The sequence below is a fragment of the Malaclemys terrapin genome, chromosome 24 (assembly GCF_027887155.1).
Source record: "Malaclemys terrapin pileata isolate rMalTer1 chromosome 24, rMalTer1.hap1, whole genome shotgun sequence".
NCBI classification, from domain to species: domain Eukaryota; kingdom Metazoa; phylum Chordata; order Testudines; family Emydidae; genus Malaclemys; species Malaclemys terrapin.
Window position 1 is genome coordinate 15,570,683 of NC_071528.1, and position 23,279 is coordinate 15,593,961.

Below are 23,279 nucleotides of genomic sequence, written 5' to 3' on the forward strand. Positions count from 1 at the left end.
CCCTCCCCACCTTAGAAAAGTGCTCTCCTCCTTGAGAACCCCCCCTCCCCCACGGGGCCGGGGCACCTGATCAGAGCCATTTGCCAGCGGTCATTGTCTTTGGGGATGGAAATTAGGAAAAGAAAATAATGGCGCTGGGGAATAATCCGGGAGCCCCCCCGCCGCACGGCCACTCCTGGGGCAGCTCCATCCCAGAGGCAGTTTCACGGCCCGCGGGCTGCAGACAGGCTCCGGAGAAGGGCATCGTGGCCCAGGCGTGGTAGGAAGGTTAGAAGCGACACCTAGTGGGAAAGGAGCATCTTGTCGGCCTCTAAGGGGGGCTCTGAGTGAGGCATATTCAGGACAACTCCGCTCCGCGGCCTCCTGGCAATACTCATGGCAGAGGCCAGGCCAGCAGCAGCCCCGGACGGACCCCCACGTGCCCCATGGCTGTAGCCAGATGACACAAGGAGCCCCAGCATGCCAGAGTAATATTGCCAGCCCCGTTCGGCCGGGAACCCTGAGCCAGGCCTCAAGACAATCATGAGATTGGCTTCAAAATCACAAGGTTCTGGGGGGGGGGGACACACAACAACATTGGGGTTCTTCATGTGGGTCGTTCGGAGTCACGTTAGCAAGCCTGCCTCTGCAGTCAGGCAGGTGAGACCCTTCCTCTCCCCTCACCCCATGACTCCAGGATCTGGGGATTTAGGAAAAGCACCAAATTCACGAGAGCTGGTGACACGGCAGAGCCAATTCAATCAAGCTTTCTAGGACTAAGGTCTCAGCTGAAGTAAGTGGGGGCTGCGCAGGTGCCCAGCACCTCTGAAAATCAGGCCCTTTCAAAGTGTTTTAAACTGGGATCCAGGAGTCCTGATTACCAGCCTCCCCTGCTCTAACTACTGGACCCACTCCCCTCCCAGAGCTGGGAATAAGACCCAGGAGACCTGATTCCCAGCCTCCCCTGCTCTAACACAGTCTAGCCTCACTCCCCTCCTGGTCCTATGAATAGAACCCAGGAGTCCAAACGCCACATTCGCCTCTCCAGCTGCACTCGCCTCCCTTAGCTGGGAATGGAACCCAGGAGTCCTGCACCGTAAACGCCAATTTCTTCCCCTGCCCAGCAGAAGTTCTGTTTAAACAGGTGCCTCTCTGGGGAGGTCAGGGAATCAGTTCTGGGGTAAGTCTGACTGTGCAGCCCAAAGGGCTCTCTGTTGTGTTTTCACACACCCCATCGTCCTTTTCATGCTCTTCCTGAGAGACATAAACGCTGTCATGCTGTAATGGAGGGATAAATCCAGGGAAGAAACCCATTTATCTTACAAGGAAGACTTGGGCAAAAGGACACAGCGCGCGGGCGAGATTGTTACCATCCGTTCTGAAGCTCTGTCGCTCCCATCTCAAGGTAACGCAGGAGAAGGAGGCATAAAATATTACAGAAATTCGCATATTTAAAAAATGACATACGGCTGCCTCTCCCCATGAAACGTCCAGAGTCCTGAGCAGAGGGAGAAAGGACTCCAATGCAGTGCCCCAGACAGTCGGGGCTGCAGGCTGCAAATCCAGCGCCCGCCACCCAAGCAGTTAATTGATTTGGAGGTTAATATTTTTGCTAGTGCCGGGGAAAGGGCCCAGCCTGGCAGCCCCAGAGACTGGATTCTTCTGGACGTGATTCTCCATTGCCCTGCCCCTTAGGCAGTCATTTGCATGAGGGATGTAAACCACAAGTGTTTCACGCCCACTTTGCACGAGGGTTAATGACTCCACAAGGTGCAATGCAATGGAGAATCAAGCCCATCTCTGGGTATGGCACAAGCAGAAGCTCCCGCACCCTGCACACTGCCCTGCCAGTCCGATTCACCCCTAAACCAGAGGGGTGCCCCTACAAGCTGGGAGGAGTTCAGTCTCTGCCCCCAGCTCAGCTCAGGGACACCTGCCCCCTAGAACGGGACTGAGACCAAACTAACTCATGACACCAAAGAGCCAGCCCTCTGCTACATCCCGCCTGCCGCCCCCCGGCCTGAGTCCAAGCCAACATCCTGCTGTCTCTCTGGAAGGCCAGGAACTCTGGGCTTTCTCTGATCCCTAAATGGGGCATCCAGCTGCAGTCTTTATAGGGGGCTGCTCAGGGATGGGGACACAATGGGGTGTGAGCAGTACAGATGCCTGCAAATAACCGGAGTGTGTGTATGTGTGCGTGCGCGCCGTATGGGGGTGTGCGTGCACCCATTCGTGCCCTGTGAGGCTGGAGTGGAGGGGGCGGGCGGGCAGGAGTGTGGCTGTGTCTGCGTGTTTGCACCGGGTGTGTCTGTGGCAAGGTGGTGCGTGTGCGCCTGTCTGCCCTATGCACCCACTGCTTTTTGTTTAGGGACCTCTTGTCAGAGTCCATCAGCAGAGCGGGCTGGCCCGGCTGCGGAGAGCCATTTTCCGGATTTCATCTCAAGTGTAAGGTTTGCGCCCAGAGCTCTCCTGCCCCAGGGTGGATTTGCTCCAGGCTAGGTCAGCTGAGTAGCCCAGGGCCCGGGATTCCTCTCCTGTTCATTGGGCAGAGACGCATGCAAAAGTTCCTGCATCTTGAGGCATGCTGCCAGTGTCCAATCTGCCAAGACTAAGGGGGGCTTCCGGCTACACGGACTCACTGCAGCGTCTGCCCGCTCCGCCTGGAGAAATGCCTGCCAGCCGAGCAGTCCCCAAGCTTAGCCGAGGAGGGGGGCAACCCCGCTGGCCAGACCAGCTCACCACAGCTCCTACCAGCCCAACCCAAGGGCAGAGGGTCCCATGCCAGCAGCCGCGTAGCAGCCAGTCTGGCCAGGCACAGGGGATTCCCAGCACCGACCTCAGCCTAGGGCTGGGGGAGGGGGGGGGAGTTCCTTTTGGCTCAGCTGATAGACCCGATGCCGTCTGGCCACCAGAAAGGGGCTCCACTAGCCAGTTACACTGACTGACCCTAGTGCGTGACCCTGAAGAGCAAAAGACTCAACATCCAACTCTCCCTGTGCTGCCTGGGGAGAGCAGTCTGTCTAGAGCAGCGGGGAGCACCAGTCGGACAGGCCATCCTGCAGCCAGGGTGGCCAAACTCCTCATGTTCCTCGTGAAAATGCACCCGGGGGGGAGTGCTCACCTGCCCCCCCCCCCTTCACCATCCCATGTTCTGCACCTCCCATCCCTTGTCAGTGCTGACTAGTGGCTGGAGCAAGGGGCACTGAAGTCAGTCATTTCATCTCTCTGTCCCTCGGGAAAATGGAAATACTAATAACTCACCAGAGAATAAATAACCCAGCCCTGTCTCCCAAGGGTGAATGGGAGAGTTACTGCATTGACGTTTCCAAGATGCTTTGGGATCCTCAAGTTGAACGGTGCCTTTTAACGGCATCAGATTATAATTATTGTTATTATTATTATTTAAGGAAGTTTCAGAGTAACAGCCGTGTTAGTCTGTATCCGCAAAAAGAAGAACAGGAGTACTTGTGGCACCTTAGAGACTAACAAATTTATTAGAGCATAAGCTTTCGTGGACTACAGCCCACTTCTTCGGATATGCATCCGAAGAAGTGGGCTGTAGTCCACGAAAGCTTATGCTCTAATAAATTTGTTAGTCTCTAAGGTGCCACAAGTACTCCTGTTCTTTATTTAAGGAAGGTCACTAAATTCCGAAGCACAATCAAAGGACACCATTGACGCCACTGGAGAGACAGGAGACAGCTGCTACAGTGTCGCCCGCTCACTGCACATCTGGAGAGTCGGCAGCCACATGGGGGGCAGGGTCACCCACCCCAGGGCACATCTGGAGGTGGTCGAAGTCAACCCGCTCCAGAGGCATGACACGCGAGGGGGGGGAAAACTACAACTCCCGACATGCAATGCGCCGGACTCCTGAGAACCGGAACCAGGTGGGAGAGGAGGAGCGGGGGCTGCCTTGACCCAGCACCTCTTTGCCTTGCGTCAAGACCCGCCCCTCTCCCAACGACTGCCCTATCATTGGCTAAGCCGCTGGCAGTCACCTGCAGGACGGCCTGTGATTGGTTGCGGGGAGGGCTGGGGTTCCATGCGCTGACTAGTTGCTGGCTTCGTGCGCGCGCCCCGGCCCCGGCATGGTGAGTCCCGGCGCTCGCTCGGCCCCCGCCCGCGGGTGGGGCTGGTGCTGCCAGGACCCAGGGGGAGCAGCCCCGGTGTGGCGGGGGGGGGGGCAGCCCGGGAGCCTGGGCTGGAAACTGCCCCCCCCCCCCCCCCCCCCGTGTTGGCAGAGCCCAGGAGCGAGTTCGGCTGAGACCTGCCAGCTGCAGAGTCGCGGGGCCCAGGCAGCTGTTTAGAAACCTCAGGGACTGGTTATACCCCCCCCAGCCCCTAGTAACCTCCCCCCAGCCCACCCAGCTCCTGGTAACCTATCCCCTCCCCAGTCCCTGGTAACCTCCCCCCCTCCCGCCCCCACAGCCCCTGGTAACCTCCCCCCAGCCCCTGGTAACCTCCCCCCCTCCCGCCCCCACAGCCCCTGGTAACCTCCCTCCAGCCCCTGGTAACCTCCCCCCCTCCCGCCCCCACAGCCCCTGGTAACCTCCCTCCAGCCCCTGGTAACCTCCCCCCCTCCCGCCCCCACAGCCCCTGGTAACCTCCCTCCAGCCCCTGGTAACCTCCCCCCCTCCCGCCCCCACAGCCCCTGGTAACCTCCCGCCAGCCCCCCCCCAGCTCCTGGTAACCTCCCCCCCTCCCGCCCCCACAGCCCCTGGTAACCTCCCCCCAGCCCCCCCCCCCAGCTCCTGGTAACCTATCCCCTCCCCAGCCCCTGGTAACCTCCCCCCCTCCCGCCCCCACAGCCCCTGGTAACCTCCCCCCAGCCCCTAGTAGCCTACCCCCCCCCCGAGCCCCTGGTAACCTCCCCCCCAGTCCCTGGTAACCTAACCTCCCCCCCCCCAGCTCTTGGTAACCTATCCCCTCCCCCTCCCCAGCCCCTAATAACCTACCCCCCTCCCGGCCCTGGTAACCTACCCCCCTTCCCCCCCAGCCCCTGATAACCAACTCCCCCCTAGCCAACCTAACCCCCTCCTGTCCCAGCCCCAGGTAACCTAACCCCCCCCACCCACCCCCCACCCCTCCTGCTCCCCAACCCCTGGTAACCTATCCCCCGCCCCACACCAGTGCCCTTCCCCTGCTCTTTGCCAGACCCAAAAGCTTCCTGCCCCAGAGCAGTCGCTGCACTTCACTGGTGAATGAAACCCGCTGGCCAGGGGGAGGCCTGGGCCCCAGGAAGATCCTAAGTATCTGGGCCGCTCTTCCCGCCCCTATAAATAGGAGTTTGTCTAGTGTCCTTTCCGGGGGCGTTGGAAGGCATTGCTGCTGCAGGGGAGGCGTCTGTATCTGGTTTCCAGGCCTTACAGGCAACGTGAAATGGCTGCAGCGAATCTGCAGAAGCATCTCCTGTCTCCAGCTGATTGTTGGAGGGTCTTTTTCTTTCTTTTCTCCTCAAGAGAGACGTACAGCAGCACCCTGACCTCGCTGGCCTGGCCGCCTGGGTGCTGCAGCTTAGTGGTTTATGCATTGGGTTTGAAACACGCAGGCTCCTGTCAAAAGCCAGGTTTGAATCCTGGAAGGATCCGCTTGGGCCCCAACCGGAATTAAACAAAGTCCTTCAGGAGGCACCAAGGCTAGGAAATTTGTCTGACTGGAACCAGGGGGAGGTCACAGGACTACACAAACCTCTATGCACCAAGTCCCAGGGTGTGCCTAGCATGGGTTCAGAGAGCACCAGCCATGTAGAGGGTAGTTTTGGAAAACCCAGGCGATCCCTTGGACGGAAAAGCCACTGAACGCTCATTCGTGTGCCCAGGAACTTGGGCAGGGGTGTTCTGGCTCAGAGGATGCGCTGCGATGGGCAGGAGCCCTGTTGCTGACTTCGTGGTTCTGATTGTCTTCATTTCCTTGCCAGGCTGTGATGGGGGTGCAGCTGGTGGTGAGCCTGCTTACGGCGAGCATCATGCAGAAGATGTCCCCGCACTGCTCCTTCGCTCGCTGGCTGCTGTGCAACGGCAGGTACAGGGGCTTTTCCAGCCAGCTCCAAACTGATGCCCCCGTTCTACTCTTGCATCTCTTCCTTCAAACACTGCCCCTCAATCCCCACCCCTTTGCTATTCCCGCCTTGGGCTCCTGCCCGCGTATGCGCCCGGCTCTGCCTAAGCTCCACATCCCAACTCTCCGCACCCTCCTCTGTACAGCACTGCCAACGTCCTGCAACCCTGACCTGCAGCCCCTTCTCCAGACGCCTGCAGTGTTGCTGGTTTTCTCTTGTCCAATCAGACAGTTCTGACTCTCCCCAGCTGTTTAGTTATATTTTGTCCCATCACTGACCCCCTCCTGTACCTCACTCCAGCCTGTATCGCTACAAGCACCCTTCGGAGGAGGAGTTGTGCGCCCTGGCTGGGAAGCAGAAGCCCAAGGCCAAGCGAGACCGGTGAGCGGATCCCCTGCAGTCCATGGTTTGTTATTGGGCGTGATGATTGTATGGTTTGGAGTGCAAATGATGCCTCTCCTCTTCCATGCCTGACTTCTCCAACCTGCCCCCATCTCTGGGGAGAGATGGTGTGGTGAGCAGTCAGGGCAGGGGGTCGGGCCTGGGGTTTAATAATACACCCAGAGGCTCCGATCGGGGACCTGTGGTGCAAGATGCTCGCAAATATACACCCATCTGAAACAGTGGCATCTGCCCCCGTCAGTCTCAAGCCTTGTCTAGATGCACAAGTTCTGTTGCTTTTCCTACACTGGTCCAGTTGAAGCAGTGAAACACACCCACTGTGAGTGTGGACACAGCTGTGTTTGGATAAGTGTGCTGGCGGGGAAATAAGTTATACCAATGGTTCTCAAACCGTGGGTCGTGACCCTGTTTTAATGGGGTTGCCAGGGCTGGCATTAGACTGTTGGGGCCCAAGCCCTACTGCCCGGGGCCAAAGCTGAAGCCCGAGGGCGTTAGCCCTGCGTGGCAGGGCTCAGGTTATAGGCCCCCGGCCTGGGGTAGCAGGGCTTTGGTGGGCTCAGGCTCCCCACCGGGTCATGTAGTAATTTTTGTTGTCAGAAGGGGCTCGTGGTGCAATGAAATTTGAAAACCTGAGTTATCCTGATAGACGCTTTTATCCTGGGGTAACTGCGTCTACACGAGGCATTGGACCTGTATAACTGTACCACCCTAACTCACCTAGTTCTACCAGAACCAAATTTCTATGCGGACCAGGGCTAAGTCCAAGGTAAGTGACAGCAGCTGGATACAACCAACGGAGGCAGGGAGCATGAATTCCAGCTCCGTGGGCTGTTGTCCAGGAACTTTGTCCCACCCTCGCTGTGCTCTGTTCCTGCCATTCTGAGCCTGTTTCTCTCTCGCAGGAGGCTGAATGGGGTCACAGAGGATAAACCCCTGTCAGTGCCCAGGGACATCAACCTGCACTTGGAGACCACTCCAGTAACCACAGTGGATGCTCTTGGTAATTCCCACACATAGTCAGTCTTTGCCTGTCACCACAGTGGCTGAAGGTCTATGGGGTGGGCGGGGGGCATGACTGACCTGAGTTTTCTAAGGCAGAGCCAGGGAATAGACCCCAGGAGTCCTGACTCCCAAGCCCCCCTGCTCTAACCTATGGGACCCCAATCACTTCCCAGAACCTGTTACAGAACCCAGGAGTCCTGATTCTCAGGGCCCTTGTTCAGGCCAGTGGCCCTGTGAGGGCCAAAGAAGGTCAGTTAGGGAAGTGTACCTCGCTGCCCCGCACTCCCGACTCGCTGCAGGGCGGTGGGGGGCAGGGTGAGCTCGCTCCTTGCACACTCACTGGTGGTGACAGCCCTGTGTCTCTCTGCCCGTTCCCAGTGCTGCGCTATTTCCTGGAGTACCAGTGGTTCGTGGATTTTGCCGTCTACTCCACCCTCGTCTACCTTTTCACTGAAGGCTACTACTGCCTGGTGGACCCCCAGAAGGAGATGAATGTTGGCATCCTGTGGTGCCTGCTTACGGTCTTCTTCTCCTTGTATCCTTCCTTTCCTACCCTGCCCCCTCAGGCGTGGGGGTGGGGCAGGGTTCCCAAGGGGGATTGGAATTCCCTAACCATGTGCCGGGGTCTGGAAGGAGAGGGCAGTGCAAGCAGCTCTGTAAGGCTGCCAGCGATGCAAAATAACAGGGGGGAAGAAACCCACCATCCTCTTCAATTAGAAGCCTGGCTAAGGCCGAATGGCTTAATTTATGGACTTATAAACAGCTCCCTGACAAGTTATAAAGCTGCGTAAGGAGAGCCTTCCCCACCGAGAACCGGGCAGGGGCCTGATGAAGTGCATGCTTTACGAGGTGCTAATGCCGCGGCGGCTGCAATCTGTATGGATGGAAGGGCTCCTGGACACTTTTACAGGCTGCTCTAAAGCAGGGACACCTGGGCCGTCTGCCTATCCCCATTGAAAAGGCAGCCGGCCCGCTCCCCGGCGGTTTATTTAGGGTTTATGTGAACATGTACATAGCACCAAGTAGACTGCCAGTCCCTCCCCATTCCCTGCGGCTGATTGATGCAGGGCGCCGGGGGATTGGCAGCACGGGCCGAGCCTTGGGGCCTGGCTGCTAATGGGGGTGGGGAGCAAAACCCGGCCTTGGGGACCCTAAAGAAAGGGCTTGAATTCTTTCCTTTCATTACCCATAATCGCCCTCTCGCCAGCAGGCGACACCCCAGTGAGTCCCTCTGAGTTAACCCCTCAGGCCTTCTCCTCAAGTGCAGTCACATGCTTCTCCCCCTCTCCGGCCTGGCCCCGGGCTGTGGCACCCGGTAGATCGATCGTGCGCAGCCTGCAGGTCGGGCCGCCTCACCCGCTCGCAGTTCTTCCCTGCGCAGCGAGTGGCCGGGGTGGATACAACAACCAGGCAGCCTCTCTAATGCCAGCGTATTTAACCTCAGCAGTGGGCACAAAGCATCTCACCCCAGGTCCCGATTGTTCAGGGAGCCCCCGATTCTCCCCTCGGCTATGAACCCCTCCCTGCCTGAGTCACCTGGGAGCGGCTGCTGGCAGCCAAGTCAGCCCTGCCTGTGATGTTGATCATCCCTCATAGCGCTGAGCTGTGCTTCTGATAGTCTGCCAGCTTGGGATCAGGCCCCAGTGTGTAACACAGAGGGACAAAATCTCCCTGGGCTGGCCACCTGTTGCGTTGATTGTGTCTCCCCCCTCACACACACACTCAGGCCCCAGTGAGGATGTTGTTACAGGAGCCCCCCCCCCTCCCAAAATGAGATCAGGGGCCCATTGTGTCAGCTGCTCTCTAGGCCTGTGCTAACAGACAGCCCCTGCCCCACAGATAGACCAAGGGGGTGGGGGATTCGCCTCCCTGCCTTACAGATGGGAACTGAGGCCCAGGTTGGCTAAGTGCTTTGCCCAAGGCTACACACAGAGTGAGTGACAGAGCTGGTCTCTCATCACCATGACTACAAGGGCCTTCCTGATGGCTGCAGCCCGGGTCTCTCCCAGCCCTCAGACTGTGACTAGACAGAGGCGTGTGTTTGGTTTTATACTGGTTTGTATTCCCCGGTGAAAGGTGCCGTCTCCATGATCCCTGAGGCTCAGACGCGCACATCCCCCACTCCTGAGCGCTGCTCCTTGTCCCTGTTGGGGGGCTCACTGCCAGGCCCAAGGGGGCAGCTTGCTCTCCGTGGCCCACCCAGGCTTTGGCCTCTCTGCCAAGGCCTCCAGCCATGCCCACAGCAGTGGCCAGGCGTGAGAGGGAGACCTTTCTCCATTAGGAGTTACGTTGAGGCCCAGCAAACTGGCCTCACCCCGGGGCCAGCAGGCAGGAGCCGTCTGAAGGGGGAGAACTGTCTGTAGCCACCAAGTGGGGTCCCCTGGTGTGAGATGTCTGTTCAGTGAGCGTTTGGGGCTATGTAAAGGCCAAGGCCAACTGGTTTCTTTAACACCAACCCCCCTGCGCCTGCAGCAAGATCTTCTTCATGGTGATGCACCATTACTTCCGCTCAGAGGAGGGAGGCGAGCGCTCTGTCTGCCTCACCTTCGCCTTCTTCTTCCTCCTCGTTGCCATGGTGGCACTTGTCGTGCGGGAGGACTACTTGGAGTTCGGCCTCGACTCGGGTCAGCGAGCGGTGGGGCTGGGGCCGGGCCGGGCCGGGTGGGGGGAGAGAGCTGGGGATTGGGCAGACGGGTGGATTTGAGCACCACGGCAGCAGGTCCCTCAGTAGGGATGAGCTGGGCCTGCCCACAGACTTACCAGCTGTGGTTGGAGCCGTATGCAAATGTGGCTGTGGCAGGGGACGCGTCTGCATGCGGTGACCCTGCTAATGTGAACCGGTGGCTCTGTGCTTCGGGATCAGATTGTGGGATGCGGGCCAGTTACCTCCATGTGCCCAGATGTACTGGGGGGTCGTGCATAGCCCCGTTGTTCTGTGACCGATCCCAGTCTATGGTAGATGTGTGTGTGTGGCAGGAAATCTGCCCTGTTGGGCCATCGTGGTGTAAACCTGTCCCCATGCATGTTAAACTGTTAGACAACCCCGCTGTGGGGTTGTCTAGACTAAGAAAAGCGGTTTGGGATGAGCTAACCCCGATCTCTCCCCTGACATCAGTGCAGGTTAACCCTTAACTCAGTCAGCTAACCCCAACCTAACGTCAACCGCTCCTAGCTAGACAGACCCACAGACACAGGCAGGCAGGTCCAAGCTGTTACAGTGCTCTCCCTGATGCGGTAGCTTTTGCTGTAATGACAGGCCCCTAGCACCGTGCTCGCTATGGCCCAGGTAGCCACTTTAAATGAATAAAAGGGAAGTGCTTTTCCATGCAATAAACAATTAGCACGTGGAACTCGCTGCTGTAAGACAGCACTGAGGCCAAGAGCTCAGTGGGATTTTGTGCAAAAAGATTAATATGGAGGACAAGACTATGTAATGTTACAGCAGTAAGGATTAAAAAAAACCAAGAGTTTGAGAAGGACTAAAAATCCCCAAGCTCCAGGGCATGAGCCAATTCTAAGTAGCAGGGGTCAGGAAGGAACGTTCCCTGGGGACAGGTTAGCCCAAAACTGCCGGGTTTCCTGTGCCTTCCTCTGAAGCAGCTGGTACTAGCCACTGTTGGAGACAGGAGACTGGACTAGGTGGATACTGGCCATCCCTGTATTCCGATTGCTGAACAGTGCACAGGCCTGCCCTGGGCATGGTTCTGGACCCAGCTGTGAGCAGCCTGGGGCTGCATGCCAAAGGACCGCCCCCACCCAGTCTTTGCAGTGAGGTCACGTGATGCGATGTACCACCGTGGGCTCTGAATCCCCTCCTGTTTTTGTCTAGTTAAATGCTGGATAATTACTTTTACTGCTGGCTTTTATCACCCTTTGACCAGCCGCATTGTTGGGGTGGCAAAGGAGCCTAGGAAGGGCTGTCTGACTGTAGCCCCTGGGAGCCAGCAACTCCTCGCAGCAGAGATTCTGCTCTCGCTTATAGCCGGGGAAGTCTCCTGACAGCAATGGGGTTGCTCCCGATTTTCATCGGTGGAAGTGATGAGGGAATCAGGCTCTCTCTGCCCAATGAAATAGTGCTGTGCAGACAACTGACCCCAAACCCCTCTCCAGAGGAGCCGTTTAGGGGGCTGGAGAGTGGGATGCTCTTGCTTTCAGTCTGTGGGTTTCCCCACTCGTTCTCTTAAAGGGAAATTCCCCTGACTTGTTCCAACCCCTTAAGCAGACAAATAAATAATATTTATCCCAGCCAGCTCCTTGCACCCTGAGGGATCTCGCTGTCACTTACCAACTGATCCACCCAGGCACTCGCACATGTGCGTAGCTCTAGGGCTTTGAGTCCCACATGTCGGGACGTGGTCTGCTGGATGAAGTCGCTCCTCGTGTGGTCACACTGCTCTGGCACAGCTCTGCTTGGACCAGTGTAACGTTATGCTCCTGGGTGGGAGGGGGGGGTTGACTATGTCGGTATGAAGCGGAGCTTTGCCAGTATAGCTGCGTCCACACTAGCAGCACTTTGCTGGTTAGTTCATTAGGACGTCAGCACTCTTAAAGCACACCAGAGTAGTTTAAACCACTTCCAAAGCAACATAAGCTAAACTTTAAAAAGGCCCCTTTACTGGGCTCAGCGTGTCCACACAGGGGATTCTATAGCGGTATCACCGCAGTGGTTTAAATTCACACCCGATCTGATACGGGTATAACTTTCCCATGTTGATGAGTCCTTAGGTGCTTTTGACCATTTCACCCTGAGTGACTTGCTCTTAGGAACCTGCTGTAGCGATTGGAATAAAGCTACACCATTGCTTTCCCCATCACCTGCTGCCTCTTCCCTTCCAACACAATCGCTCCTACTCACCCACGTCTCTTTTCTGCAGGACTTGCCAATGTCAGTGATAACCTGGAGATTCTCTTAAAGCAGCGAGGATGGGAATGGACGTAAGTCTGGCCGAGCAGATAATAAAAAGGCACGTGGGATGGGGGGAGGGTTGAGCTTTTTGAGTCTTTGCAGCCAATCCGGTCACCAGCCCTTTGTGTCACCAGTTCAGCAGCCTTCGGTAAGGTGGCTGAGTTTGTTCCATAGGGTGTAAGTATTTTTATTTTCATGGGGGTTTTTTGTTGCTTGTTTTTTAACCTTAGAAATATCAGGAATGTTGAGTCTGATTTTGCTGGAGAATTTCTTGGAGGTCTCGGAGATTAAACTGCCTTTAACTGAAGAGATGGGAGGGCTTGAATCTTTAACAAAGACTATTTTTCTCCTAAGTGTGTTTTGGACATTGGAGTTAAATGAATGTTAACTAACCAGACCAGAAACAAAGACTGAATACAAAAACCTTACCCATCAGATTTCTCTTCTGTGATGTCATAATGCCGCTAGTTCCCCAGCCTCTTCTGGGGAAAACCAGGGTCAAAAAGGCCTGGAAAGATTCTCTTAACGCTACCATTATGGAGAGAACCTTTCCCAGCCTTTTTTTTATCCGTCAGATAGAAGCATAAAAAGGGCCCAAGGTCTGTGTGTGTTCGCCTCTGCTGGTCCCTGAGGAAGAGCCTTCGCTGTCCTCGTGCTAACCTGGCCGCAGGCTGAATTCTGTCCGTTAGCATGTCGTGGCCTTATCTGACCCTGCTCCGTGTCTGCAGAGTTCCCATCACCAAACTGACCTTCAAGCTGGGGCTGGTGGCCCTTTGTTCGTTCATTGGCGCGTGTCTGACGTTCCCGGGGTTGCGGCTGGCGCAGACTCACCTGGACGCTCTGAAGATGGCTGCGGACAGGCCAATGACCCAGTTGAGTAACCTCCCGCTTGTCTGTGAAGCAGCCAGCCTCATAGGTGGGCTGCGAGACGGCACAAGGCCGCCACCCCTGGCTGCTGTCCGACAGCGTGTGGGGAGCTCTGTTCCCCTGAGTACTGCCCCACCCCAGAGGTGGCAGCAGTGCGAGCCACGCACAAGCCCTGTGGCATGGGAGGTGCTTTGCAGATGTAAAGCAGGGGTGTCATTCAGACACTGGGGGGTGTAGAGGCAGGAGCTCTGCCGGGAAATGGACCTCTGATAAGTTTGACAGGTCTGTGCAGGTGCTGACTGTATGCTGGGGGCAGGACAGGGGCCAGGTTACCTGGCTCTGTTCCTCTAAAAAACCCTCCCCATCTACCTCCCTCCCCTGAGATACCTGGAGGCTGTTGCTTTTCCTGGTGAGCTTTGCGTGGTCTTTGCCGGAGCGGGCCAGCCAGCGGCGCCCTCAGGTGAACGTCGACAGGAGCCCGAGGTTCAGGGTGCTGCCCTGGGGCGGAGATGGGGGAAAGCTGGGCTCTGACAGGCTCTGACTCCAGTTCTTTATGCCCCCGCCAGGATCCTACTCCATGCCAGTTTTCTGGCACCCCTGGTCGTGGTGCTCCTGTGGATCAAGCCCATTTCCCGAGACTTGCTGCTTCGTGCCCCCATGGGGAAGCAAACGGTCCAGATGTGAGTGCGCCTCTGCGGTCAGCAGGCAGGCAAGGGGGAGGGGCTGTCCAAGTCTGTTCCCCTCCTCATCCACCAGGTGCAGACACGGGTCCGTCCTGTGCCCTGCGCTACCCCGGCCATCCCAGCATCTGCCAGTGCTTTATTAGTTCAGACTTGCCATCCCCCGTGAGTCAGTGACATCAACCTCGCTAGTGAGGGGAAGGGACTTTCCACCAAGGACACACAACAGGTCAGTGGTTGGTAGAGCCAAGAAATAGAACCCAGGAATCCTGGCACCCAGGTGCCTCCTGCCTCTTAACTGCTAGACCCCACTGCCCTCCCAGAGTTGGGAGCAGAACCCAGGAGTCCCGACTTTTTTTCTGTTCTACTATTGGTAACATCCCCGACTTTTCTGGCCGTGCTGGCCAAACTCCCAGCAGACCCTGCTGTTTCTGATGTGTCCCTTGCTGTATAGTCCAGGCACTGTCCAAGCTGTGCCCTTTGAAGGTGAATTCTGCCCCCTTCACGCTAACTCTCCTGTCCTCTTGCCCCAGCATGTCGGACTCGGCCTACAACTCCACACGCCTCTGGACCATTGTCGCCCTCTGCCTGCTGCGCCTGGCCATGACGCGCCACCACCTGCAGGCCTACCTCCAGCTGGCAGAGCGCTGGGTGGAGCAGATGAAGAGGGAAGCTGGGCGCATCACCGCCCTGGAGATCCAGCGCAGGGTAGGCGCCGGCGGGGCACAGAGTAACTCGGGCAGCTGGGGCAAAAAGCAGATTCAGGCTCCCTGCTGTGGAAACAGCCCAGGGGTCTGAGGCCGGTCGCTCTCCAGCCTCCTCGGAGGCTTATGAACCAGCTCCATTCAGCCGGCCATAGGACCCTGGGTCCCAGCACCCCTCAGCTCCAGGGAGATCCCCCCCCCCTCATGGCTGTAGCTAGATCTGTTCCCCTGTAAGCACCAGGCGACCCACACCGGGCTCTAGACAGCACTGGCCTTGGGCAGAGAGGAGCTGGGCAAAGACAGGAGTGTTTCTTTTCCCAGCCCCTTCCCTCTCGGTCTCTTTCCTTCCTGACTCTCCCCTCTAGTATGGGTTTTACAGTCGCACCGTGCGGGCCTCGTTCTGCCAGGCCCAGCCCTGGGAGACAGTCCCTGCTGCATGGGCAGGGGAGAGGCATCGAGAAGGGCAGTGACTTGCCCAGGCTCTCAGAGCCATCTGGTCCTCCTGCCCCGCATCGCTCGCGTCCCTTCAGTGCCGATTCTCTCTCCGTTTCTAGGTCACGAGGATTTACTGCTACGTCACCGTGGTCAGCCTGCAGTACCTGGGCCCCATCATCCTCACTCTGCACTGCACGCTGCTCCTCAAATCGCTGGGTAGGGAGCCGGCTGGGGGGCCCTTTGCAACTTGCCCCCCCAAGAGGTGGGGGTGGGGGGGGACATTTCAGAGCCTTGTCGAGGGATCAGCATCGTGGCTGCGATTTGGAGCAGGTCACCGGAGCTGCATCTGCCTCCAGCCGCTCTCCCTGATTACCTCCTGCTGCAGCTGAGGGGCCCTGCGTGAAATGAGTTTGTTGGGTCTCAGGCCACCGCCTGATGGGCAGTTGTCCAGGGCCCAGCCTGGGGCTGGCTGGCAGGGGAAGGGTGCCCTACCCCTAAACACCCAGCTTGGAAGGAAGGGTCGATATCCTGCTGCGGGGGTTGGGAGGGCAGATTGTCCCACATCTGCAGGGTTCCTGCACCTCCTCCTGCAGTGGCTGGTGCTGGGCCTGGCTAGCAGTCCCTTGCCGGTCTGTAAACCGGGGCGCGCCTCCCCTGGCCCCGAGTCACCGTGTGCAGTGGGCTGAGCAGAGCCGGGAAACACCCCAGCAGCTGGGTGACAGGACAGGTGCTGCCGGGAGCAGTTGGAGGGACCCGTCCCTGCAGGGCTGGCTGGGACTAGAGGGGTGCGCTCTGCCCCTGCCAGGGGTGGGGGATCATCTTGGCTCCCCTCACGCTCACCAGTCCCTCTTGTCCCCTCTGCCTTGCAGGTGCCTACTCGTGGGGCCTGTTCCCCGAGCCCCCGCCCGTCTCCCCGGCGGTGGGCGCCGCACCGGCCCGGCCTGCTGCTCCCTCGGCTGAGGAGGAGGGAGGAGAGGACATGCAGGCCACGGTGGCGCAGATCACGGGCGTGCTGGGCGCCATCCTCACCCCGCTTTTCTACCGCGGACTCTTCGCTTTCCTGACCTGGTGGGTGGCCGTTTGCCAAGTGATCACCAGCCTCTTTGGCCTCTACTTCCACCAGTACCTGGCAGCCTCCTAACCACAGCTGCAGCAGGGCCCAGGGCTACATGCCACGTGACCTGCAGGGCCCCGTGGGCTACATGCCACGGGCTGGGGCTGGGAATAGTTCCCACCCAACGGCTCTCTGCCCTGCGTCCAGCCCCTCTCCTCTCCTGCCTGGGCCTGGGAACGCCAGCTGCCCCCGCTTCGTGTAGAGACAACCGGCCTCCCTGCTGGGACCCGCCTGTCAGGCCGAGGCCGCTGGCTGGTTGTCTGCACCCACCGAAGGGGCAGGAGTAACTTGCCGGGGGTGTTGGCGCATCAGCGTCTCCCCAGCCTGCAGGGTGGGGGAGGGGCCCCAAGCACAGCATCTTCCAGGCTATTTCTCCTCAGCCTGCTTCGGCCGAGCCCCTCCCCCTCCCCCCGCCACGGCAGGGACGGTCTCCCCTACACGGCTTCTTGTGCATGGGCCACGTTCTCCTGCCGGCCTCCCACCGAGAGCTCAGGTACCCTCGCAGCCAGCGACTCCGGCGCCAGCCTCAGCTTCCTCCCCCACCTCCCACCCCAGAAGGAGCCTGCAGGTGGGGAACATGAGATGATTCAGCTGGGAGCCAGAGACCTAGAGGGCTGGGGGCTCCCGGGACCCGGCGTGGGCGTGGGCGGGCTGGGGGCTCCCGGGACCCGGCGTGGGCGTGGGCGGGCTGGGGGCTCCCGGGTCCCGGCGTGGGCGTTGGCGGGCTGGGGGCTCCCGGCATGGGCGTTGGCGGGCTGGGGCTCCGGGACCCTGCGTGGGCGTTGGCGGGCTGGGGGCTCCCGGGACCCGGCGTGGGCGTTGGCGGGCTGGGGCTCCGGGACCCTGCGTGGGCGTTGGCGGGCTGGGGGCTCCCGGGACCCGGCGTGGGCGTTGGCGGGCTGGGGGCTCCCGGCATGGGCGTTGGCGGGCTGGGGCTCCGGGACCCGGCGTGGGCGTTGGCGGGCTGGGGGCTCCCGGGACCCGGCGTGGGCGTTGGCGGGCTGGGGGCTCCCGGGACCCGGCGTGGGCGTTGGCGGGCTGGGGGCTCCCGGCATGGGCGTTGGCGGGCTGGGGCTCCGGGACCCTGCGTCGGCGTTGGCGGGCTGGGGGCTCCCGGGACCCAGCGTGGGCGTTGGCGGGCTGGGGGCTCCCGGGTCCCGGCGCAGTTGCTGACACCAGTGCAGGGTGCTCCCATGGCACGCTCTGTCCTGCTGTCAATGGCCACGCAGGGCAATGGAGGAAGGGGGACTAGGCCTACAAGTGAAATGGGCCTGACACAGCCGAGCTCTAGCGCTTGGTATTGCAGGAAGCAGGGGGGTGGGGGGACGCTGAGGCTGGGAAAGGGGGAGAGGACGCTGGCTCAGACTCACGCCTAGAAGCCGGAATGGAAATCCACCGGGCAGCAGAGGAGACGGGCTGGCCCCAGCGCAGCCTCCCGCACGGCAGACAGAGCGGTGGCTGCCCCGCATCCACCCCTTGGCCTGTGTATCAGGCGCAATCCAGATCCCGTCACTTGGGTGCCTGCTGCTCCAGGGCTGGGCCCTTTCGCTGCTCCAGCTCTCGCCAGCAGGACCCCAGAGCAAACCCCATCCCAGCAGGGAACTTGCAGCCCTTCGCTTGTGCCGGGCCAGGCTTGCACCAGCTGGCCCTGGGCTGGGGTGTCATGGGCTGCAGGGCACGGTGCAGGTGGGAAATCACTGGATGATTTATTAGAACAACTCTTTTTTGGTAGCTTTGTTCTTCCACAGCTCGGGTTTGACCAGGGCTGAGGCACTCGCTCCCTGCTGGGGGGAGGTGTTGGACGTTTGCCCCAATAAAGGCATAAATAACAATTCTCCCTAACACTGTGGGTGTTTGGCATGGGGTTTCTGGGGCCTGCATTTGATTTAATTTCTCCTCAGGAAATCATCCCCCTCCTCTGTGTAAAATCACCCAGCCCAGTGGCCTTACTGATTCTGACTTCTAGAATAAATGCAACCAGGTACAGGGATATTTTATGAATAAATACATAAAACTGGTAATCTGCTTGCTGGTCAGATTCCTGCCGCATTCCTGCAGGGGTAGCTGGACAGAGGATTCTTCAAGTCACCATCCAACTGGGTCCTGTAGTGTTGCTGTGCGTGGTTAAAGCATCTGCTGTGTTCCACCCCAGAGGTGGCTGCATTTGAGTAACGTGGGAGGGGAAGTCACCAGCTCTAGAAGAACCCTGGGAAAAGCTTGGGGATCAAAGCTCTTGCAGCAATCTAAGATGAGGCAGGAACATGACCCCAACAGCAGCTCATCCCCTGCACACTGTGGGGGGAGGAGGGGCAGGGACTGCAGGCCCTCCCATGGGGGAGGAGGGGGTCCTCCAAGGCACTCGTGGAGGGGGGGGGCAAGAGGGAGACGAGCTGCCCTGGCAGGAGTGAGCCCGGCTAACAACTGGGCCAAGCATTTTGGAGGGGGGGGGGACTTTTTGCAGCATCTCACCCCTGCTGTAACCAGTGTCTGGCCCTGATGCATGGGGCCTGAGGCTCATGCGGAGGGGCAGGCGGAGGTGGGCATGTGCCCCAAAGTGTGTGCGGGGGGAGCCCAAGCTGGCTGCAGAGAGGCCCCCCCAGCCCCAGCAGCTGGGCTCCCTGCAGGCTGGCAGTTGTAGACTACAGTATGTTGGGGAAATTCCTTCTCCCCAATGGGCTGGTGGCGCAGCGAGGAGTTAAGTCCTGTCTGTGGGGCTAGAGTTGTGTTCCCATAAATCCCAGTGATGGCCGTAAGCAAGTCCCTCAGCCTTCGGCACAGAGCTAGGTAAGCCGGAACGCCTCTGCCCTCCCCTGGCCCTTGCCAAGGTGACAGTGATGCAGCCGCCTGGAGCTTGGCCCCTCAGCCAAAGCACAGCTCCCTGCACCCCTGGAGTCAAGCCGAGGGGAGACCCTAGGAAAGGGAGCAGCTCATAACATAGGTGAGGTGATAGGCAGAGCTGCAAGGAGGGGTGGTGTATATAAACACACACCCTGCAGCTGGTGCACTCACTCACACCAGCACATCAAGGCTGTGAAACCCAAACCCTGCCACAGCCGAATGGCAGGCACCTAGGCCAGCGTCGCAGACCAGTCCCTGACAGTGAATGGGGAGCCAGGGTGGGGGTATGGGCCTATGCACAGACCCCTGGGTGCAGCTGCCCCAGGGATGGGAGGCCACTGGCAAGGCTCATTTCCATCCCCCAGTGCAGGGGGTCAGGTCCTACGGGTGCCTCACAAGGAGGGTTTGGCTCCCCTGGCTCAGGCGTCACCCACCTCTGAGGCCCCGAAGCACTCGGAACCCCTGCACAGCTGGGTGCATTTGCCAGGTCTGGCCTGTGTCAATAGCCCATCCCTACCCCTAGGAGCCTCCGGAGAGCGTGCAGCCCCTTGCCTGAGCCCTAGCCAGCCCGTGAGCGCCTTCTCCCGCTGCTGGACTCCGCTTTCCCCTTCCTCCACACCCATAGCAGATGTGCCCCAGCTCAGCAGCAGCCGCATCTTTCCACAGTCCCGCCCGTGGGGAAAATGGAAACGGGGCTCCCTGCTAGACATGGGTGGGAAGCACAGGCAAAGCCTGCAACACCCCCAGCAGGTGCTCACTGGGACCAGCTCCTGGAGAAGGAAGGGCAGGGCCACCTTTTCAGCTCAGGTTCAGTTAAGCAACACCACATCCAGGCAAGGCCATGGCAGCTGGGACTCCAGAGGCTGGTTCAACCCCTGCTTGGCCCTTGACAGCCCCGAGAGCTCATTTGTCTAATTTTCTCTAAGGCTGGGGGCCGAGTGCCCAGGGAGGCATTTGCAGCAGGAGGGCGGTTGCTAGGGCCCTGGGTTGTGCTGCATTCAGACACGCAGACAGTCTTTCCCCAGAGATCTGCCCAGACGTGATCCTGGGCTGGGACAATGACTGATAGACTAGCCGGGAAAGCGGGAGCAGGGTGGGAGGGGAGAAAGAATTCACAGGCACTGTAATTGGGCCACAAAAAAAGAAACCCACCCAGCCCCCACTGCAGAATTATTTGTAAAAAAAGCACAAGATATTAATAGGGGAGCATCACCCCAGGCCCGCCCCTGCTCACACAGGGCCCCCTTCCCAGAGCTCAGCCGAGAGGCAAAGCCGTTGGGATCAGTTCTTTGCTTAGTGTGGGAATTGCTGGTGAAGGGAGCCAAGGGGCCAGTACCTGACTCCAGCCCACAGCACTAATTGCCCCTTGTGCACAGAAGTCCCCCACTCTGACCCATATTTCTTCCCCCAGCAGGAGAACCACGACCATGGTTAAAGGATTCAAAATTAGGCCTTAGAACAGGAGTGGCCAAAAACTTACTGACACGCCCAGCCACAGACAATGATCTTCAGAAGTTTGAGAGCTGGGGTGGCTCTCCTCGGGCTCAGCCTTTCAGCCCCGTTCCTGCAGCCCAGGCAGGTCTCCTCGCGCAGTTGAAGCCCTGATATCCCCCTCCTTGCTGGGCAGCAACCCCTACCCACTACCGTGCTGCAAGGCAGAGGTCCCCCACCAATAGGGGTGGGGGACTCCACAAGCCAGACTTTAACTATCAAAGAGTTGCATGCAGCTCCCAAGCCATGGCTTGGCCACCCCTGCCCTATAGTGACAGACTCCAGGAGCTCACCCCATTTGGCTTACCAAAGAGGAAGCTAGTGTGTGTCCAGTCACCCCGTAAGTGTCCCTACTTGGGGAACACACCTTTAAGGCTGGGCTCTTCAATCGAGCAGGGAAAAGGTCAAACACCATCCAAGGGCTGGAAGCTGAAGCCAGACAAACTGAGCCTGGAAATAAGGCGCAAATTAACCGTTGGAACAAGTTACCGAAGGTTGCGGTGGATTCTCCATTATCGACAGCTTTGATAGCTCAATGGGACGTTTCTCCTGCAAGCTCCAGTCCAGAAATTACTGGGAGGAGGTTCTCTGGCCTGTGATAGACCGGATGAGCCTTCTGGCCTTGGGGATCTCTTGTAACAGCTCCACGAGGCTCCCTCAACCTTCCCCTTTATTACAGCACAGGGACAGATGGGGCTAGAACTCAGCACCACCCCCCTCCAAAATGTCCGCCCCCTCTCACTTAACCTAAAGGTGGCTCCTCAGTCTGCCCCGTACTGCTAATACGTATGACACCCAGTTGAGCAGTTCCTACGCTCAGAGGTCAGCGTGGTGCGCACACAGCGTGCACTGGGCCCTACCTTCTGTGCCTGAGAGCCAGAGCTCGGTTCAGGCCCAGGACCCTGGAGCGGGTACCCCTCCCTGCCTGCTGAGGGTCCTGCCTCCTAGATCTTGGCTCATTTGATAGGAAGGTGACAGGCCCAGCCCAGAAAGAACTCGCTCACCGTATCAAGACGGCACCTTGAACATTACCTTACAGCACACACAGATCAGAGCCGCGCGGGAGCTCGTAAGAGAGGAAATGGGGCACGCGCCAAACAAACTGAGTTTACCCCCGGCTCCGCTTGGAGCTGCCCCATGGCTAAAACCAGCTGGCCAGAAAGACAGAGGAGAAAAGCAAGCAAACTAAGCTGTCCCTGAGCCTTCCCATACACGGTCCCCAGGGCCTGGCAGCCTGTAATTACACGTTCCCCTGACGCGAAGGAGGAGCTTCGAAAACCTGCCCCAAAGGTGAGGGATCAGCAGTCCTCAAACAAAGGGCAATCGCAGCATGAGGACAAAGACAGAGCCCAAACCTGGCCCTGCTCAGGAAGCGTGTAAGGGTGCTCGGTGCTGTACAAAACGCCCAGGTTCCACTCTATTCTCCCAGGGCTGTGTGGCTGTTTAGAGGGAGGTTATCCAAGTAGAGGGGAGGGACAGTGCAGTGGTTAGGGTGCTAGCCTGAGAGAACTGGGTTCAATTCCCCAGTTCCCTACTTTGCCACAGACTTCCTGTGTGACCGTGGGCAAGTCACTTAGCCTCTCTGGGCCTCAGAGCCAGATCCATCTAATGGCAAGACCAGTATCACCCCGCCACAATGGGAGCTGTGCAAGTGGCCAAGAGTTAGAAATTGATTCTTACAATGCAAGAAACCAGTAAGTGAGAAATCGGTGGCTGTCTTATCGGCTGCATCTTGCAAATTAAGCTAAAGACTTGCAAGTGCTGGATGTAGCACTAAGGATTTGCATGTCCTGCATGCACCTTGCAAACTTCAGCTCAAGGCCTGACTGGGCCTGGCCCATGCACCTTTCCCAGCTAGGGCAGCTAACCCGGAACTTCTCCCTCGCAACAGCCAGAGCAATGAAAACTGACCCAGCAGCACCCTCTTCTGCCAGAATGCTCAACTGCGCCCTTCTTTTCAAACTCCTGGCCTGTGCACAGCTGTTGTCGGACACTCCTGCAACAGCAGCTCGGGCTTTTCCTCAACTGTGCCTGGCGAGGAGGCTGCTGCCCTTCCCCCAGACACAGACCCTGTTACGGTCATTCCTGCCTTAGGCACGTCAACCTTAGACCATTGCACCTCGGGAGGGTGCTAGGAGGTCTGGGATATGGGTGGTTGGACTCGGGCCGCATAATGCAGGGCAGACACTGGAGCCCCAGGTTGGGACCCAGGATTCACTGGGGGTCACAAATGAGAGTAGACACTCAAGTCCTAGGTTAACAAACCCAGGGTTTGCCAGTTCTAACCCTTGGCTTCCGTTGCAGTGTAGACATACCCTCAGAGGCCGGTCTTATGGCTAAGAGATCTGAGCTCTGCAGAGACTCCTTGTTGGGCAAGTCAAAGTCTCTGTGCCTTAGTTCCCCACTTATTTTAAGGAGCTGATCCCTCCTTTCTCCCACTCGTCTCTCTAGACTGGAGGCTGATTGGGGCAGAGATTCTCTCACTCCACGTCGGTGCAGCACGCAGCGCAATGGGATCCTAGCGACAGCAACTAGAAAGACCTGGGCTGAGAAAAGCCACATCCCAGAGATGTAAGGGTTTCCTACAGATTTCACCGTGTCCTTTCACTAAGAGCCCCATTGGTGAGGGGGAGGTTTCTGACCTCCCAGAGCCGATAGCCGCAGCCAAACAAACCTACCAGCAATTCTCTTTCCATGCAGCTTAGCCAGGCACTGACTGCTGAAAGATGCCATTACAACGCTGTGTTTTCAGCGAGTCAGGGAGAGGCACCAGCCCAGAGCTCCCACAGACCAAAGCCCT

The 23,279-nt window shown here is 58.6% G+C and overlaps 1 protein-coding gene across 1 annotated transcript; it reads left to right on the forward strand.

Annotated features, from left to right (window-relative positions):
* Positions 1–3,992: 3,992 nt before the first annotated feature.
* On the forward strand, positions 3,993–18,171 carry TMEM161A (transmembrane protein 161A). Its single transcript, XM_054013696.1, has 12 exons — positions 3,993–4,073; positions 5,900–6,003; positions 6,341–6,421; positions 7,345–7,442; positions 7,823–7,979; positions 9,917–10,068; positions 12,319–12,379; positions 13,079–13,222; positions 13,784–13,897; positions 14,431–14,605; positions 15,156–15,252; positions 15,906–18,171. Exons 1-12 carry the CDS (start codon positions 4,071–4,073, stop codon positions 16,175–16,177), a joined length of 1,458 nt encoding a protein of 485 aa, XP_053869671.1. The 5' UTR covers positions 3,993–4,070; the 3' UTR covers positions 16,178–18,171.
* Positions 18,172–23,279: the final 5,108 nt, after the last annotated feature.